Source organism: Colletotrichum tamarilloi (assembly GCF_030869305.1).
Source record: "Colletotrichum tamarilloi strain Tom-12 chromosome Unknown Scaffold_243.1, whole genome shotgun sequence".
In the NCBI taxonomy this organism is placed as follows: domain Eukaryota; kingdom Fungi; phylum Ascomycota; class Sordariomycetes; order Glomerellales; family Glomerellaceae; genus Colletotrichum; species Colletotrichum tamarilloi.
Window position 1 is genome coordinate 16,034 of NW_026849626.1, and position 12,658 is coordinate 28,691.

The 12,658-nt window shown below is 51.4% G+C and overlaps 6 protein-coding genes across 6 annotated transcripts; 4 read left to right on the forward strand and 2 right to left on the reverse strand.

Moving 5' to 3' along the window:
- Positions 1 to 531: 531 nt before the first annotated feature.
- On the reverse strand, positions 532 to 2,173 carry CTAM01_16641 (uncharacterized protein; the record flags this gene model as incomplete). The annotated part of the gene is made up of 2 exons (XM_060532633.1): positions 532 to 2,018; positions 2,095 to 2,173. The coding sequence occupies 2 exons, from the start codon at positions 2,171 to 2,173 to the stop codon at positions 532 to 534; spliced, it is 1,566 nt and encodes a 521-aa protein (XP_060372788.1).
- A 2,386-nt stretch (positions 2,174 to 4,559) lies between these two features.
- On the forward strand, positions 4,560 to 6,344 carry CTAM01_16642 (uncharacterized protein; the record flags this gene model as incomplete). The annotated part of the gene is made up of 3 exons (XM_060532634.1): positions 4,560 to 4,877; positions 4,957 to 5,970; positions 6,027 to 6,344. 3 exons carry the CDS (start codon positions 4,560 to 4,562, stop codon positions 6,342 to 6,344), a joined length of 1,650 nt encoding a protein of 549 aa, XP_060372789.1.
- A 779-nt stretch (positions 6,345 to 7,123) lies between these two features.
- Positions 7,124 to 7,858, forward strand: CTAM01_16643 (uncharacterized protein; the record flags this gene model as incomplete). The annotated part of the gene is made up of 1 exon (XM_060532635.1): positions 7,124 to 7,858. The coding sequence occupies one exon, from the start codon at positions 7,124 to 7,126 to the stop codon at positions 7,856 to 7,858; it is 735 nt and encodes a 244-aa protein (XP_060372790.1).
- Positions 7,859 to 7,970: 112 nt separating this feature from the next.
- Positions 7,971 to 8,347, forward strand: CTAM01_16644 (cytochrome P450 ClCP1; the record flags this gene model as incomplete). Its single annotated transcript, XM_060532636.1, has 2 exons — positions 7,971 to 8,102; positions 8,162 to 8,347. The coding sequence occupies 2 exons, from the start codon at positions 7,971 to 7,973 to the stop codon at positions 8,345 to 8,347; spliced, it is 318 nt and encodes a 105-aa protein (XP_060372791.1).
- Positions 8,348 to 9,266: 919 nt separating this feature from the next.
- CTAM01_16645 (metalloprotease) lies at positions 9,267 to 10,202 on the forward strand (the record flags this gene model as incomplete). The annotated part of the gene is made up of 3 exons (XM_060532637.1): positions 9,267 to 9,849; positions 9,909 to 10,071; positions 10,121 to 10,202. 3 exons carry the CDS (start codon positions 9,267 to 9,269, stop codon positions 10,200 to 10,202), a joined length of 828 nt encoding a protein of 275 aa, XP_060372792.1.
- Positions 10,203 to 10,471: 269 nt separating this feature from the next.
- Positions 10,472 to 11,443, reverse strand: CTAM01_16646 (uncharacterized protein; the record flags this gene model as incomplete). The annotated part of the gene is made up of 2 exons (XM_060532638.1): positions 10,472 to 11,157; positions 11,215 to 11,443. The coding sequence occupies 2 exons, from the start codon at positions 11,441 to 11,443 to the stop codon at positions 10,472 to 10,474; spliced, it is 915 nt and encodes a 304-aa protein (XP_060372793.1).
- Positions 11,444 to 12,658: the final 1,215 nt, after the last annotated feature.

Sequence of the window (12,658 nt, forward strand, 5' to 3'; positions counted from 1 at the left end):
CAGTCTTTCGGATTGGCTCCTGTGTTGATTTAGATTGTTTGAGTGTAAGGATCCACCGGGATATGGTTTCATTGGCGTTCACAACATGGTAAAGACGGCAGCCTCCAGATAGGCAAGGGATACGGTTTCATGGTTTGATGGTTTGGGCGGCGGCAAAGTCTGTTTTGATTATTATTTGGCTAAGCATTTCATCTTCTTCGGTCTTGTATCAAGCGAAGTATCTTATCAATACCATAAGTTCAATGACCTTCATGGCTCCAGCGACTGGCTCCATCCCCAAGTCGCACGTGTGCTTCTCAACTACACTGTCTCTCCTGGCCCTTGGGATCTTTCGTGATTGTGGGTGCTCCATGGTTCTGGCTGATGTCCATCAAACCCCAGCCGCATTGGGTATTTGTCGGGAGCTGGATTGCCATCAGTCTCTCCCTTCGACGGTTCCTGGGTAAGAAGGTGCCCAGGAGAATATCGCTTCGATTGCTTCTTTGCAGAACGATAACTCTCTGCCTTGAGTCTCTCGCTTGCAGCCCTCTCTTAATCATCCCTCAACCACGTAACACCTCCCGCAACAACTTGGTAGATCCCTCCATTGGGGGACATCTGCGTAGGGGCTACATTGTTATTATACGTACCCCCAGCTCCGGCCCGAATCCGCCAGACAATCTCGCCAGTCCGGAAGTCTATGGCGGTGAAGTACCATACATACAATCCCTGGCCAGCAAGGTCCTCGTCCTGCGTGTAAGAGTACACGAGACCATTCGCAGTCGAGAGACTAAGAACGCTCGTCGAGCGGACCTCCAAAGCCCACCGGACCTCACACTTACCCTCAGGCGTAATGTCCACCCGCGTAATTCCAGGCGCCAGGGGCGCAAAGTCGTTGAACTCGCCGTTGATATCCGCCCCTTCGCCTAGATCCTGCAGTTCCGGGGCCCCGTAGTTGTTATTCACGACGACGCTGTACGTCGACCCGTCAAAGTACCCGACCATGGCATTCTCATTCGCGCTGGCGCCGGATTCGAATAAAGGGACCTGGCAGACCAGTGGCAGCTCGCCTTCCGCGAGACTTTCAGCTGAAGCAGTGACTTGGCGGTAGATCAAGAGCTTCACTTGTGCGTCGGCGTTATCCGTGATGGCGACGTACTTGTCACCGACTAGGGACGGGGTTGACCCCGAACCCTGCGAGAAGCCGCCTGGCTTAGCAGCGGTACCGGCGTCATATGTCTCGTTCCACAGCGCGGTGATTCTTCCGTCGCTTTTGCTCGGTCTGAAGGCGAACATGTGGCCGGTGCTGCTCCTGTTGGTCTCTGATGCGAGGGGACCGGTGTTGAGGTAGACTGTCTTCCCGCTGACGGCGATTGAGTTTTCGATTCTCTGGCCGTCGAGGGTGATGGTCCGGATTGTTCCGTCTGGGGTCACGTATCCGAGGATGGAGGAGTCACTTGCAGTAGAGGTTGTCGCGAGCGCAACGGACGTGAACCACACGTTCTGATCCTCGTCGACGTAGCTGCTCACGACGCCGTGGTTCTGAGGCAAAGTTGAAGTGAGGTCAATGTCTCGATGAGGGATGAACGTGGTACCGTTAGCATCGTCGACTCTCTCGACTTCGAAGATGTGCCTCTCCATTGTAGGCAGGATGACGGAATCCCCAGCGACGGTGGCGTACGGAGAGAGCAATGTCTGTCCTTCAGGGGCCCAAGACCCTAGCATGTTCATAGCATCCGGGTCAAAGGCTGCGATGCAGAAGTACGGCTCTGCGGCATCCGTGCAGACGGAGCGCGCCGTCAGTCGGTTGTCGCTGTGCCAGTACTGCGCTGATATGGCAACAGACCGGCTGGAGACGTTGGGAGACACGCCGAGGGGACCATCCCAGTCGTTCGTCCTGGTGTTGCCGCCGTCCTGGTGGAAGCCAACTACGTCGGGGCTGTAGCGAGTCTTCTTTGGTAGAGGCTGTGCTTGAGCTGGAAGTCCGATGAATGACTGAGCAGAGACGTTCTGGCTTTCGATAACGACGCCGGTGTCTTCTAGGGGCGACGGAGAAGCATATATTTGTTAGAACATGATGTCCATGGCTTTAATATTGAAGAGACGTCTGGGAACTTACGAATTGGCCTAATACAGGGTGAAGCTGTAGCGCATTGGCCAGAAGAGCCGCAATGAGCTTCTTATAGTTGATCATATTGGAGGTGTCTAAAGTGAATGTAGTAGCGAAACAGCTATTGAAATGTGTCCCGTCGTGAAAGGAATTCTACTGAAGTTCTTTCCCATTTATATATGTATAAGAACATTGGAATTCCAATGTCTGTATGTGTATGCTTCATAGCACCCGACTGATGGTATGAGTCGCGGGCCTACCGGTCAGGACGGTGCTTTATCTTGGCATAGCGTGCCAACACTATAATTGATTGTCAACTCATTTCCGCGGTGTTGACTGTCTGCGCGGGAACTCAGCCACACCACCGTTGTCCACATTTTTATTCCTCGGACTGAATATCGTCAGCCTCGCATTCGCATAGAGGTCAATTTGTGCTCCCTCAATGATTCTGGAGCGAGGCGCTGGGATAGTCGTATTCGCTATCCGAAGCTATTGGCTCCTTGCCAGACTTGGCGGCGGCGGCAACCTACAGCCTGGCATTCTCTACTCGTATAATCAATCTCAAGAGAGCGCAAATGAGAAGTAATGTGTCGGCCTACTGTATGAAGTTTTTGAGCGGATCTGACTTTCAGGGTAGATCAGGATAAAGGGGGTGCTTGGAAGGCCGGATTTTTAGGTTGCGAACGTCTCACCGAGACATACGAAGACAGGAGCCGTTCGAGCCAGATAATGACATCAGCTATGAAGCAAGCTACAAGACGAACAATATTGATGGTATGAGGTGTCTCGGTGTAGAAGAAGGGATGCTCTTGCATAAGATCGGTGCCATCGAAGGAGGCACGGGGGCGGGCAGAAGATGTTACGGCATGATTGATAGGTGTCCAAAGGTCAAATAGCTCACGATAACCAAGCCTTACGCATAAGAATCAAAGAGAAGCCAAAATATGCACAGGCTTTTTGTAAATTGTGCTTCACTCCTTCATACCTGCGCCCTTTGGTAGAGGAGGTGATGTGTTGCGATAACCTCAACATCATCAATATCATGTGACCTAGCTTAGGTAAGGTAAATAGCTTTGTTCTTCTGCGCATTGCGAGTAGGCACGATACCTGGATAGTAAGCTACCTACCTAAACAGCTTACCTAAGATTTCGAGGTCCATCAGTCGCATTCAACAAGTAACTCACTCCAGGTAGCCGGCAACGAATGAATGGGAAAGGTCACAGGCTGCCAACAGTCTGTCGAGGGCCCAGGCTCAAGCATGCGAGCTTGGTGTTTATTCAACGGGGTCCCTGCAAGTCGCGGGGCCTTGTTTTGGGGGCCACCAAGGTGTGAGGATTCTGGGCCGACGTCTCGCTTGGCCCTGGGCCTCGAGTGAATTGAGTGGCTGCGAGCTTCGAAGTGGGGTGTTTCCACGGTGCCGATACCCGAGGAGTTGTCTCAGTCATGAGCTGTTCAGTCACCAGATTCGACAATGACATAAGGTACCTTACACATTGTGCCTTGTTGCTGCGGGAATGTCGCACAACAACACCAACTCATCGCCTGTCAACCGTCGAGCTATCGCTAATTTTCTGTACCTTGGTGAGAATACTGAGACAGCATTAGTTCGTCCCATGTCCATCGATGATTTGGTACCAGGAAATATGAAGAGAAAACGCGAACTTTGGGGAATTAAGGTACCTTCCCGCATTAGGTGAAGAAAGAGTTACATAAGCAATCTCGAAAGATTGGGGGCCCGCCAAGAACCGGGAAGGCCCAGACAAGCCTTGGCACGTGACGCTCGGCACATCGACGCGTAACCCCTGCGCAGCTGAGGGAAGCTGCCAATCCCTGTGACGATGGCCGATTCAAATTCAAGGTCTCGATGTTCCTGCCCAATGACGTTACTATGCACGGGGCACGGGTCGGAGCTAAACTGGATTGGCTTTTAAACTTACTTTATGGATTCCAGTTGGGGCCTTTTGGGTTTGGGTGTTTCTCTACGGACAAGGTGCGATGATGGTTTGATCCAGGGCAGGCATGGTACCTTAGGTAGGTGGGAGGCCTTTTGGAGAACCAACTGATTGATTCCAATTGTTCCTGCTTGCGCTACGCCAGTGAACAGTCCGCGCAAAGCGCACACGCACAGGTACCTGAATAATAATCAAGGTACCTTGAATATGGTACACAGATGAGCGAGGGAGATGGGTAGAAAGAGGGACCAAAGAGGAAAAGAGCGGCCTGCGGTGGCTGCTCCTCCCGTTATTAGTCGATTCAATAGCTCCGTCATTGAATTTGCATTCCAACCACATTTGAGACTGAGACCTTGCTACCTATTCACCCAGTGCTGTGTTTTGTTTTCTTCCAACCTACCTCACTTCGCCAAGAGCTTGCTTTCTAGACAGCAATCACCACACCATTCGTCCATCGTCCACCCAGGCTGACATTTCCACGACCGACAAACGAGGTCAATTGCATCGTCGTCGAAGCAATGTCGCAACCCTACGGCGAGTCTGCTGGCTACTACGGTGGCCAGCAGCAACAACAGCAGCCTCCCTACGATCAAAAGTATACCCAGCAGTACAACAACGGATACCAGCAAGACTACAATCAGCAACAAAACTACCAGCAGGGCGGTTACCAGCAAGGCTACGCCCCTCCGCCGCCTCCTCAGCAGGGCTTCGATAATGGGAGCAACGGCTACGGATACAATGCGCCGCCCCAGGGCTACGATCCCGAGAAGTACACTTTTGAGGAAGCATTCAAGATTGAGAAGCCCAAGTGGAACGACCTCTGGGCTGCTGTTCTGGTAAGATATATCCTGTCGTGGCGACATCTCCAACACCGCGACAATCCGATGGCATTCAATTGCTAATAACTCTGTGCAGTTCCTTGCCGTCTTCCTTGGCTTCGCGGCCGTCTCAGGCCTGACGATATCCGGCTACTCTGCGACAAAGGGCCTTAATGGCGGCGGCATCTACGATGGAGGTAACACCTTCGGCCTCAGCACGAACACAATCGTCCTCTTCGCCTTCGTTCTCGCGGTCGCAATCGTTCTAAGCTATGCGTACGTCTGGATGGCGCGCCTCTTCCCCAAGGCCTTCATCTGGGTCACGGGCATCCTCAACATCGTCTTCGCCCTCGTCACCGCAATCTACATGCTCTCGCGCAAGTACTACTCGGGCGGGATTGTCTTCCTCATCTTTGGCGTCTTCCTCGTCTTCGCCTTCATCAGCTGGATCCCCCGCATCCCCTTCTCCGCTCTGATGCTCAAGACTTCGATCCAGGTCTCCAAGAAGTACGGCCACGTCTACTTGGTCTCCTTCCTGGGCGGCATGCTCGGTGCCGCATTCGCGGCTTGGTACTCCGTCACCCTTGTCGCGACCTACTCCAAGTACCAGCCGTCGCAGAACAACCCTCAGTGCAGGAGTGGCCAGTGCAGCCAGGGCAAGGTTATCGGACTGATCGTCTTCATCACCTTTGCCATGTACTGGATCTCGGAGGTGCTCAAGAACGTGATTCACGTCACCATTTCAGGGGTCTACGGCTCGTGGTACTTCTGCGTCAACAACTTCCCCAAGGGCGCGACTCGCGGCGCGCTCAAGCGCTCTCTGACCTACAGCTTCGGCTCCATCAGCTTCGGTAGCTTGATCGTCGCCATTATCAACCTCCTCCGCCACCTGTGTTCCGTCGCCCAACAGCAGTCGGCCGCGGACGGCAACATTGTTTCGTACGTGCTATTCTGCATCTTGAGCTGCCTCATCTCTCTGCTCGACTGGGCCGTGACGTTCCTCAACCGATATGCCTTCTCGCACATTGCCCTCTACGGCAAGGCCTACATCCCCGCAGCCAAGGACACCTGGAAGATGATTAAGGATCGCGGCATCGACGCCCTTGTCAATGTGAGTATTTCCTTAAAGCCTCCTTTTTCTCGCATCAGTAGACTCATATATCCCAGGAATGCCTCATCGGCCCCGTTCTCTCCTTCGGCGCCACGTTCATCGGTTATGCCTGCGCTTTCCTTGCCTATCTGTACATGGTCTTCACCAACCCCGCCTACAACCAGGGCGGCAACTACACCCCTGTTGTCGTGGCCTTCTCCTTCCTCATCGGCTTGCAGATCGCCAACGTCTTCACCACGCCCATCTCGAGTGGTATCGATACCATTTTCGTGGCCTCTGCTTGGGACCCCCAGGTTCTCATGCGCGATCACCCTCAACTGTACGATGAGATGGTTCGCGTGTACCCTCAGGTCCAGCAGGCTATCCACGCCTAATGTGGAGCATAATTGTGTAGGAGTGTGAGTCAGTGGAGAGAGTCTCAGAGGAGACGTTGGAAGAGACTGGATACCCCAAGAGAAGTGCGATCCGTCCACTTGGACGACGAACTTAGTACTAATGAAGAAATGGCATTTTACCAACACGTCTTTCATATTTGAGTCATTCGCGCCGTGCCTGAGCATGTTCTTGTTCGCTATTGACTGAAGCAGAAGTCCGACTCACCAACCCACGACGTCAAATCAGCCGATGTGCAAAAAGGCGGCCATGGCAACATCCAACAAAAGATAATGTCCCTAGCAAGGCTCGAACTTGCGACCTTTGGATATCCCTAGATGTTCTAGAGTCATATGTATTTGATATGAGACCAACGCTCTACCGACTGAGCCATAGAGACAAATGTTCATGTCTGCCTCCGACAGATAGATGGCCAAGGACCCTCAGGGTGGCGGAGGCGGTGAAAAGAAGGGGTTGGGGAACCCGGATGAGCAAAAGATATTGACCAGCCTGGGGGTCGAACCCAGAATCTCCTGATTACACGAATCTCTCAACTCTCGATTGGAGGGATGAAGGGGATCGTAGTCAGACGCCTTGCCATTGGGCCAACCGGCCTTGGAAGAAGATCCAAGTGGAACTGCTTGATAGGAGGCTAGGCAAGATTGGAGTTTATGAAAGAGAGGAGACGGGTTTGCGGGGCTGCTGCGAGAGAGGATTAGTCGTGGAGATCATCAAAAATTCTGCAAAGAGTTTTCGCGGATTTGGATGCAGATTTGTCACGATGGGGGCCGGCCGGCGGTGTTACGGTGGATTGTGGAGGCGGGTTGTCCGGGTCGGTGACGAGCGAATCGGAGGCGGGGGCCGGTGGTCTGTGGACGGCGAGTTTGGGTGGGGAACGCGGGGTCGGAATGGCGTCCGGAAGAGAATGGCAGCGGGGTGCTATCTATTACGGCAAACATTTCACAGAAGGCAGGGTGGGCTTTGGGCCTGGCTTCTCTTTCAAGCAGTGTCCAGTAAGGTATCAACGTTGGGTCACAGCGGCGGTCCATTAGCACAACACTCTCCAACAGCAGGTAAGCAGTTCAATCAAGTCCATAAGATCATTCAGTTTGGTTGCCACTACTATAGCACTCATACCGCGCCCATCTTCACCAATTTTCACCTAATTCCCGTTCCTCATCCGTCTCTCCTCCCCCGAGCTCGCCTATTCTCGACTGCAACTCAGCCGGAATCTCCGCTTTTCCGCTCCAAGCGCCGTTTTCAAGCTCACGCGTTCCGCATCGTACCACGCAACGCTGGCTGCCACCCCTCCCTCCCTCCCCCGGAGGGCGTTATTCATCTCCCGATGCAACATTCACGCGTCACCGACGCGGGTCTCAGCAACTTACCAGTCACTGTTGGCCATCTGGACATCCTGAGATGTCTCTCCCACTTGGGTGTTCTCAACGGAGAATGTTCGATGAGGGGTAATACTCAATCGCGCGACTCCGCAGGTGATTTTTTCCATTCCGTCTGAATCGTCAATCATCAATTCATCGAATCTTCTAGTGAGTGATTCTGTTCCTCCCGAGTAGGAATAGGTAAACACAATCCCCTCCTCGGCCGATTCAATCGGCGGGGCATCAGTCATGGTCACATCTTCGTCATACTTCAAGGATTCCTTCAGCTTCCGCCCCGAGAGATTCCTCGGAGATCCAGAGTTTGCCACAGATAACCGTGATGCATTCCAGCCATTTCACATCGGAGCTCGGAATTGTTTGGGACGAAAGTAAGATTACCCCCCTCCTCTTGCACACTTTACTTGCTCTATGGGCCTCAGGAAGATTTTGCTGACCCGAACAACTTAGCTTATGTCGAAATGCGACTTATTTTGGCGCATCTGGCTTGGAACTCTGACATGGAGCTGGCGGAAGAAAGTCGTGGATGGGCGGAGAAACAGAAGGTTTACAGCCTTTGGGAAAAAGGTCCTCTGAAGGTTCGCCTGAGCCCAGTCCAGAGAGTTTAATCCAGTCCTTCAATCCAAGGGTCTTCTAGAAGACATCTGCTGTTATCTATATCTCTCCAAAAGTTCTCAATAAGGTAGACCATGTGTTACGATGCACGAAAATAGTCGATCGTATATCAAAGTTATTTTCGGCTGTGTGCTGGTTGCTCTAGTCTGATTATAAGCTTAGGTAGCTGTGGAACAAAAGAGATAATGGAGCACCATTGTCGATACTTCAGGGAGCAAACACTTATCCCCCCCTCCCCAAAGACCAAAATAATATCAGTAAGATTGATAGACATCATTGCAATTGTGGCTATGTTAGAACGACCAAATTGAGTGTTAAGCAGTAACGTTAACCCGGAATCGGAGCTTACGGAACGCGAGATGTTCGTCTATTCTGCCCATTTAGTCCAATGGGACCGGTCTCGATCCTACCCTAACAGTGGAAACATATCCACGATAGATGTTTCCGTCCCACCGGAAGGCCAAGGCCATAGAATAAGGAAGGTAGCAACCAACGTTCAGATGCCTGCACTTGCGCGCGAATGGAAAGATAAAAAGAAAAAAGGAAGCATTTCACAGCCAAGAAGTTGAGATAATTCTTGCTTGTCTCAGTCAAATAGCCTCGTATGCGAGCCTAGGATTGAGACCTCCTGCCTTTTCAAGCCTTCGATTCCGCCTCGTGTTCTTATGTTGGCATCTGCTACTGAGCCCGTTGCATTAGACTGTCTCGATGACAACATCATACGTCTATACGAAGTTTCACTGCTTACATGTCGATTCTGTGAACGGCTCATGTTTATATATGTATTTGGTGACTTTTCTGTTCAAGTTCAGAGAATCTTCAAGTTTTGCTTTCTTTTGACTTTCATCGCTGCCTCGTAAAACGAAGCTCTCTTCCATTCGTTTGTAAGGTTCAGTTTCAATCACCGACGAGATGCGGCTGAGAGCTTCGCTTCTATCATGCCTCGTGACCGCCTTGGGCGTCACAAGCCAGCGTACCTGCGGCACCCCGGCCCCCCTCCAGGAACATGGAGAAGTGTCCCGCGTTTTTCGGCTAACGGAAAATGCGAACGGCTTGGCGAAACCGGTTCCAATCAATATCAACATCTACTGGCACGTCGTTGCGGCAAACGAAACCGTCGACGGCGGGTTTCATCCTCAAAGCACCTTGGACAGACAATTGGCCGTCATGAATGGAGCCTTTGCGCCCCATGATGTGCAGTTCACTCAGGTCGGTGCCGACTGGACGATCAACGCATCGTGGGCTGCCGAGTCACCAGTGTCCATCACCATGAAGAAAGCGCTTAGAAAGGGCACTTACGCGGACTTGAACATCTACTTTATACCCGATACGCCGCTCCTTGGTTTCGCTTCCTGGCCAGACGCCGTGGTAGTCGGCTCAGACGAGTTCTACATGGATGGTGTCGTCATTCGAGCTGCATCTGTTCCTGGAGGCTCCCTCAGTCCGTATAACGGCGGCCACACGGCGACTCACGAAACCGGCCATTGGCTTGGACGTAAGCTATCTAGCAGTCTCCCACATCTGAAGAGACGAGTTTACTAATTCTGGGTGTAGTATACCACACGTTTCAGGGCGATGAATGCGGTGGAGATGGTGACTTCGTCGACGACACACCATTTGAGGCGGAAGAGGCCTTTGGGTGTCCTATCGGCCGCGATACGTGCCCCGATCTTCCCGGGGCTGATCCTGTTACCAACTACATGGATTACTCCGATGAGTGAGCGAATCTTCTGATACGTGAAGGACATATGACTAACCTCAGTTAGCGCCTGCTTCACACACTTTACCTCCGGCCAAGGGGTTCGGATGCATTCGTTCTGGGATAAATACCGTGCCCAGTATCAGTAAACCATTGATTACCTGTCAGAGAATATAATTTTTGAGGGACCATGCTTTAAGTCACGGTACTAGAGAGGAAGCGAAGAGTGTTGTGATTAAGTCGATCAATGGAAGGAGTGTGGTGGAAGTAGTGGGCTTATTGTCTGATACCCCCCATAAGTCACGAGATGCATATGAAATGAAGCCTGTCGGCTTATAGAATTCTGATTGCATCCAAGTTGTAAGCGTATCGCTTCCGTGAATGATAACAACTATCCTTGCTTCTGCGTCGTGGTAATTTACATATCCTGTGACGAGGATCCGTGAGAAATTGACTCAAACACAACTTCCCGCTGCCACAAGATCCATCGCCTGTACCAGTACGGAATCACAACGGTGAACTGATACCGGATAAACTTCCAACTTCTGACAGCAAACACTACATCCAACTCCTCCAACGTCAACTGCTTGGTCTCAGGCAAGAAGGCAAAGATCATAAGTAGAGCTAATATGTTCAAGCCACAGTAGAAGCCGAACGCCCCCGTCGGAGTGAGCGCAGACAGCATGTAGGGAAAAGTCAGTCCCAAGATGGAAGCCCCGACAGCGTTGATAACGACGCTCCAGGCCATACCAAGTTCTCGGTGGGACAAAGGGAAAACCTCTGCCGCGTAGACGAAGCAAACGGGACCGAGGCCAATGCTGTAGAAGGCCGTGAATGAGAAGATGAAGAGCGCGATGAGGGCAAGTCGAGCCGTTCCGTCGCCTCCAATGAGGAAACAGAACCCCGCTGCAGGCGAGGTCCATGTCATGTGCGGGAACGTGGTGGGCAGAAGGGTTCGACGACCGTAGCTGTCGATGAGCCACAGGGCGGGGTTAGCGAAAGTGAAGTTCACCAGTCCAAAGCCCCATGATGCCCACAGAGCCCTCTGCTCAGAGAATCCGGATTCGACGAAGATCAATGACGAGTAGAACGATATGATATTGACTGTTGTCATGCTTAGTTCCGTTATTTGCAGAAGAACCCCAACATGCAATTACTTACTGCCACACATTTGTTGGGCCAGCATAATTGTCGCCGCGGCCAGATTGGCCCTCCGTATCCTGGGAATTGTGAACAACTCCTGGAAGCGCTTCAATGCACTTCCCCTGTGAGCAAATAGGCTCTTCTCTGTCTCGAGAGCAATGTGCATGAGTAGCAGATCGCGAGCAGCCTGTAGCTTGGTGAACCGCAACCTCTGCAGCGACGCAAATGCATCAGCCGGCCTGTTCATCTTTATGTACCAACGTGGACCTGTGGCGCGGTCGATTAGTCGTGGTATCTCAGAAGCCAAAGCTTACTCACTTTCCGGGCAAAGATAAATCATGAAGATGAGCGGCACTGCCGGTATCATCGCATCTTCATCAAAAATAATATCTCTTATCGTAATAATCCGGCCTATCTATAAATTCTAGATACAATATATATTTATTAACTAGTATCCGACAAGAAATCCAACACATACTCTAAGGTTTAACTTTTGATTTTTCTCTTATTATAGCTAGGCTTCTGAAATCATTACATATACCTTACACTCATAGACGCGTAAGTATACCTAATATAGCTTTCGATCTTGAACAACGATTCCGTCTCTATATACGAGAGCTATATAAAATCGGTCGTACGGGTTCTTTTCGCACCTGTTTGCCTATTAATCGACAGCGAAGAATACCAGGCTTCCGCCGAAAGTGACTGGAGTGATGATAGGAAAACCTTAGGAAAGCAAGAGTTCCAGGAGATTAAGTTGAAACCAGGCAATTGCGATATAAATGTGAAGTGGGTTGGATGAGATGCTTAGCGTGGACTTCACTGCGACGCCGATGAGCTCTGCCATGTGATGTATATCGGTCAAATGGATAAAGTATTGGTTTTTGTAGCTTAAGGCCGAATGCCAGGTCGTTTTGTGTTGGTGTTTTGTGGAAGAATGGGAGACATTCTATATTGATGGGTCTTCTTTCCATTAAGCCCCAGTCCACTTTCGGACACGAACTGCCCAGCTCGATCACTGTTGCAAAAGCACCTGCATGGCTAGAAACGGGCGTGGTCTCTATCGACACAGTACCACGTGGAGATGTGCCACAAGCTGCAATCATTTGAGGCGTTCCGAAAGATAACGTTGGGATCCACTTCAGCCTTCACCAAGAGGACCAAGAGGAGTGATAATCAAAATCGGCTACGCTCACAGTTCCGACAAGAAGTGTACAAGTAAGTCAACATACCCACTTCCTGGCACCCCCCTGTTTCTGGCACCACAAAAACGATGGGATCACAACCCAACCTCCTCATTACTATTAACTATTGATCCTCAACCACACCCACTACAATACAGCTGCCAGCCTCACTAGGGCATTCAGAGTCGCTGGATTCAGCCGTGATAACCTCCTTTTCACCCGCTTCGATTTGAGCCCGATGGATATCCCTGATGTTCGCGAACTTCGTATTGGGATCG